This window comes from Panthera pardus, unplaced genomic scaffold (genome assembly GCF_024362965.1).
Source record: "Panthera pardus isolate Hobbes unplaced genomic scaffold, ASM2436296v1 HiC_scaffold_20, whole genome shotgun sequence".
Taxonomy (NCBI): Eukaryota; Metazoa; Chordata; class Mammalia; order Carnivora; family Felidae; genus Panthera; species Panthera pardus.
Window position 1 is genome coordinate 22,946,582 of NW_026526766.1, and position 5,598 is coordinate 22,952,179.

Sequence of the window (5,598 nt, forward strand, 5' to 3'; positions counted from 1 at the left end):
GGACACTAAAATGTAAGGTTCTGCCTATTCCACCTGAGCTCTCCAAGGGTGACCCTTTCTGTCCTTCCCATGGGGCCCCTGGTCCATGATCTCTGAGGACATCAGTTGCTAGATAGTCTCCCTCACACAAAAGAAGGGCCTCAGAGAAAAGTGTCAGAGAAAGGCAGTCAGGGGCTAAGACCCTTCTCAGTTTTCCTTGTTCTGCCCATCCCTGAGCACAAAGCAGTGATGGAACTGGTCAATGGGTGTCGCCCAAGGTGGCCAAGTGACTGTCAAGAGTCAGAACTTCTGTCTCCTGACTTTGTGAAAGACTGGAGACATCATTCCTATTCAGATTCCTCTTGAAAGTAATCATTGACCTATGTCCCTCATAGAGTTTTTTTCAAGATCACGTGGGATAGTATATATGAAAGTCCTTTGTGAACTATATAACAACACACCTATGTGAGTCTTGTTATTATCATTGACTATGTGATCTTATATCCTCATTCTTGGGGCTCTCCAAATCCAATCTACCAAGGGTATCTCTTAAAGGACACTGTACTCGGCCTCTCATAATATCTCTTGCTTCGACCTTCACCAATCTCCTGGTTTCCCAGGTTGGAGAACTTGCCAGAACAAAGTTGAGGAGATAAGAAAGGTGATTTCTCTTCTGCAAAGGTGACTAAACATTACCTTCTTTCCTGACACCCCCGCCCCACCTTTTTTAGCAGAGTCTAGGAATTTCTAGGGCTTCAGGGAAGCCTGGGGTTGACATGGGATAGAAAATCCTCAGAGTCAGAATGGGAAAGCCTTCGGGATGGGGGGTGGCACTACTTTTGCCAGAACTGCCAGAGCCACCTATGTTTGTTTTGGCCGTGGCTGCAGCTTTGTACCTCCTGTCTCCTGCAGCCCCCTGTGCCGGCATCATGATACCATGCACTTTCGTCAACTGTTATGTCCAGACCCCTTCTGTGAGGTGTGTAATAGTACAACTGCTGAGGTCAATTGGCTGCTGTTCCTGGAGGTCCTGGAAGATGCTACTCTCTCTGTGATCCCCTTGGCTGCCACAGCCCCTGTGACAGACTCATCATTCTGTCCATCCCCTGTCTTCACAGCAGTCCCTCCAGGAGACCTAAAACCAGCCCTTTTGCCTGAGCCGTCCCCACCACCCCCCTCCCTTTTCTCACCTAAGGTTTTCTTATCCTCATGACCAGGTCACTCTCTGCCACCAGAGTCTTTTCCTCCTTTGAGTTCCAGATTCCCATGGGCCATTCTACACCCCAACCCACTGCCTTTACCCCTCTCCTACTACATGACATTCAGAAAGGGGGTCCTATTGCCCAAGCAGAGTCCACTTTACCTCTGAATACCATCTTTTCTCTTGACCCCACCTATTTCCAAGACATCAACCTCTTACCACGTCTGTCCCAGACAAAGAATCCCACTGATTCATTTGCTCGTCATGCACACCAGCCCTGTCTGTTTCCCCACCACCAGACTGCACTATAACTGCGACTCAATCTAAATCGATTTCAATCTCCTTGAAGCCTGTTCCAGAGAACTCATCTCCAAATAGCCCTGGTGGATGGTCCACTTATACCCAAACAATCAGAGGTAGTGGTCATTTAAGCTCGTCAATTTCCGGATTCTCCTGTTGGCAGGCTCATGCACAGAACATCTTCCCCCCCGCGTTATCACACTCTAATTTTCAGCAAGAGCAAGATTACTTCCATCTACCAGAAAGCCATCTCTGGGGAGAACCTGCTAACAGGCATAAGGAGGCCAATGGAGTTTCTTTCCTTGACCTTAACATACAGGCAGTCTTAGAGAGACAAATGAAAAAGAGAATGCCTTTCCAGATTTTGGAGAAGAAAGAAAAAGAAGAGGGACCATTTTCAAAACACACGTGGCCAGAATACCAAAGGACATCTTCAGTGAATTCACTGCAGCCCTTCGATGTACAGGTCACCGCAGCCCCCAAAACTGGCTGGAATGTTGAAGGCAAACCAGAGCACCTGCGCATTTGTCAGCAGCTCCTCGATCTCAAGTGTTTGGGGGAAAACTTGTATCAGAAATATAGCCAGCTCGTCTGGGGTCTTCCCTCCTTGCATAGTGAGTCCTTAGTAGCCACTCTCCTGGTTTCTACTAGTACTTCCCCACTAGGGTCTCACTTTGTCTTATTCAACGGATGCCGTAATGCTTCCGCAGTCAAAATGCAGGATCAAGAAGTTCTACTCCACCCTCATTCCCATCGCCTTCCTCTCCCCGGTTTATATTCCCGACCCTGGCCTCAAAACTTGTCCCAATCCCAGCCGCTACCTTTCACTCAGGTGAACCCCCAGGCCCACCTTCAACCTCGCCTACCAATCATACCATAGTCTTCTTCACCCCAGAATAGGGACTGTGGAGTGTTTTTCCAAGGATCCAAGAATGAGTCAGACTCTCCTATCTTGACTGAAAACTAGCATGTGCCATGGCACGTGTTGAAGAAGCACCAGGAAAGTTTGTGGGGTTTAGTCCCTGGGTTCCCAAGATCTCCTGAAGCCATTTGTCCTCAAGCCCCCAACTTTCCATTGGTTAGCCGGTCAATCCATGCCAGTATACCAGGCTCCATCATTCCTGGCCATTTCCATATTACCTGTGAACCCCAGGAGAAACTGGAGTTTCACGGTCCAAGGAAGGTAATCCCATGCTGGTGCCTGCAAGCCTGTAGAAATCTAGAGTCTCTAGCACTGATGGAGTCTCAGTGTACATGAACAGAAATGTCTCAGCAAAAAAGCAGACATGTTTGCTCAAAATTCTCTGAGCTCCAGGGCCACAGTAGCCAAGGGATCTAGCAGAGACTGAATCGAGTTTCCCAGGAAGTTTCCATGAGAGGGTCCCACAGAGTTCCAGCTAAGGATGAACATGATGAGGATCTTGGGTAAATCTAGAGAAGAGCCCAGAAGGCAGCCCACAAAGGGTCTCAGAATGCTACCTAGCGAAGGGTCTTAGGGCTTCTTTGGAGGCAAAAAGTAACTGTGTGTCATTCAAGGAGTCACTCAGGGAATGAATTGCTAAATGTCTCAAGGAGGGACACAGACCAGAACCAAATGAAATCTGACCTTACATTACATTTGAACAAGAAATTTTGGTAGATTACTGCGGGTAGGATTCCTACAGGTGTGTGTTGTTCATGGCTGGCTGATGACAATGCACTGCCTTTGTGTGGGAGTTCCCAGACTAAAATGGAAACCACAAATCAAAAAAGACAATGGTGGGTAGGGTTTGCTGCCAGATTACCATTCTGGAGCCTTCCTTTCTCGATCCCGATACCCGACGGCTGCTAGAGGCCCATACAGTAAGATTTCGGATGAGTCAGAGGTGGGGTCTACTACTCAGGGTTCTTGAATCCATAAAATTCTGTATGTTGAGAGAAGCCACAACATGGCCTCTTCCCCATTTAGACATTCCCTCCTCAGCCATGCATATTTCTCTGGTGGATTCCAAAGCTGAGTTTTCTAACCCCCGTGAGAGAAGCTCTAAAACTTTTCATGGCAACAGGAGGAGAACACCAAATTCAGTCCCCACCCTGGATCATTCTCTCCCTGCCATGTCACCTATGGGCAATGAAGGACAGAGGGCCCTGAAAGCATCACTCTCTGACACCAACCATGAGTTTGCACAGGGTATCCAGACAGCTGCGTATGGAAGTCAGACTTTCCAGTCCCTTACACACAGCATCATAGCTCAAGTGAGACAGAGGGCGGCTGTACTAGACAGCAGATGTGGCCCAGAGGTACCCCCAAAGCAAGCTGAAGCTGGACATGAGCCAAAGGATGAGAATGTGAGTCCTGGCGATGGAACTGAAATGGCTCAGGGCAGAGTGATGGTGCAGAAGAATTTAGACCATGTTGCAAAGCACAACTTGTCCAGGGGCGTATTCAACACCGAGGAGCTGTGTACTCTTCAATCCCAATCTCGTGAAGTCTTGACAACCAGTGAGTTGGAAAGCTCCAAAATGACAAATGTCAGTTTGAGTAAGGTAGAAGCTGTGCCGACCACTGAACAGCCCTCACCAAAAACACTGGCTCCCCAAGATTCTAAACTATCAGACCTTAAAAGACAGCTCCTTAGTGAGTTAAAGTTGAAACTGTAGAGGGAGGACCACAATCAAGCTCAAGCATGGATGCCACTGGCATGCCCCTTACTTCCGACAGCTTGACGTCCAAGGCCTCACTGACTCAGTCCCAGAGTGACTGTAGTGGGGATATGGGAGCGTCCCAGGTGCCGCATGTCCACTTGGAGGACAACACAGCACGGAGCAGCAGCAGGAGTCCTGGCCCTCTAAGCTGGTCTTAGGTAAGTGCCAGCCTAAGAATTTTCCACAAAGAAAAAGTGCAGAGAAAGTGAGACCTCAGGGTTCCAAAGCAGGAAAATGTAGAAGGGAGGATTCAGGGGTAGGGACATCGGTAGCCAGAAAGAAGAGCCACCGTGTTGAGGACAGAAAATTAGAGAGTGCTTCCTCACCTCTGTCACAGAATGAACAGTTTCTTCCCGAGAGGTACTTCAGAAAAAAGATGAGGCGATGTATCAAGTGGATCAAGGTCATGAAAAAAATCACAAAGCAGGAAAGTTGCCAGCACCGAGACCCAGTTGAAAGTGTGACTGACTGCTCTTGTGAGTGCTGGGCCTCCTGAAGCTCATGAGCTCATGATTGCCACTGGGAAGATCCTAGGCGTGAAGGTGGCAGGTAGGTATGAATCTGAGGCCTCAGAGTTAAGCCAGCAGAAGGAAGAACTCCAGGCCCAGGCAGGGCCTGACAAGAGGCATCCCTCCAACTATCAGGCTTCCTCTGACACACCACACGGCAAACGGGCCAGGATCGAGTTCTGTAGCCAAGAAGCCGTCTCTGCGAACAGAGTGTCTTACAAGTGTCAGGCAGAACAGACACAGGACCGGAATTCCCCAGAAAGTTGGGGCCTTCAAGAAGCAGCTATTAACTCCAAGCCAACTCGCTTCTTCTCTGTCCTCCAGGGAGCCCGTGCATCACCTAGGCCCCACCTGTGTGCATCAAGTATGCCAGGTCCTTGCAGCCCCCCTCACCGCTGATGAAAGTACTCTGTTCAGACATTTGACTCTTCTATTCAAGCAGAAAATGCTTCTCCAGCACTTTGAGGGAGAAGAAATTTCCCTAAAGAAATCATTTAGTCCTTGTTGAGAAAGCTCACAGTTTTCACAATAACATATCCTCTGATCAGAACAATCTTTCTTCAGCACAACCAAGAATATTAATCCTCCTCAATAAACGTTTGTTCTAATAGAGAGTGGGGGTGTTTCTGTGTAGTGCACTGGGATTGTGGGGTGGTGGCGTACAGGAGGGGGGACTTGTGCTTTGGGAAAGGAAGAAGTGAGTTCAGCTCTTACCGATTTCCTCTTTGGGCTTCTACATCCATACTGGTCCCTTGTAAGAAGCTTGACAGTGGCCTTTTCAGTTTTATCCTGGGGCCCTTTATTTGACCCTTTTCAGGGGTCCTGTATTTAAGACGTAGAATTGTTTTCATAAAAAGTACAAAAGGCTTACTCTGAAAACGTTCAGGCCTTCACCAAGTGAGAAAACCCCTTAAAGTCTACACC

At 48.4% G+C, this 5,598-nt stretch overlaps 1 protein-coding gene across 1 annotated transcript; it reads left to right on the forward strand.

The window, feature by feature from the left end:
• On the forward strand, positions 1–5,256 carry LOC128778588 (spermatogenesis-associated protein 31D1-like). Its single transcript, XM_053908000.1, has 3 exons — positions 1–2,359; positions 2,564–2,663; positions 3,260–5,256. Exons 1-3 carry the CDS (start codon positions 1,818–1,820, stop codon positions 4,118–4,120), a joined length of 1,503 nt encoding a protein of 500 aa, XP_053763975.1. The 5' UTR covers positions 1–1,817; the 3' UTR covers positions 4,121–5,256.
• The last annotated feature ends 342 nt before the right edge of the window (positions 5,257–5,598 follow it).

What these genes read in the sequence shown, in the direction of transcription:
- LOC128778588 (XM_053908000.1), top strand. Translation starts at nt 1,818, where the DNA reads ATGAAAAAGAGAATGCCTTTCCAGATTTTGGAGAAGAAAGAAAAAGAA. An exon ending in CGCCTACCAATCATACCATA is followed by an intron (nt 2,360 to 2,563) that starts GTCTTCTTCACC and finishes TCCATTGGTTAG; the next exon opens with CCGGTCAATCCATGCCAGTA. An exon ending in AGTTTCACGGTCCAAGGAAG is followed by an intron (nt 2,664 to 3,259) that starts GTAATCCCATGC and finishes GTTTGCTGCCAG; the next exon opens with ATTACCATTCTGGAGCCTTC.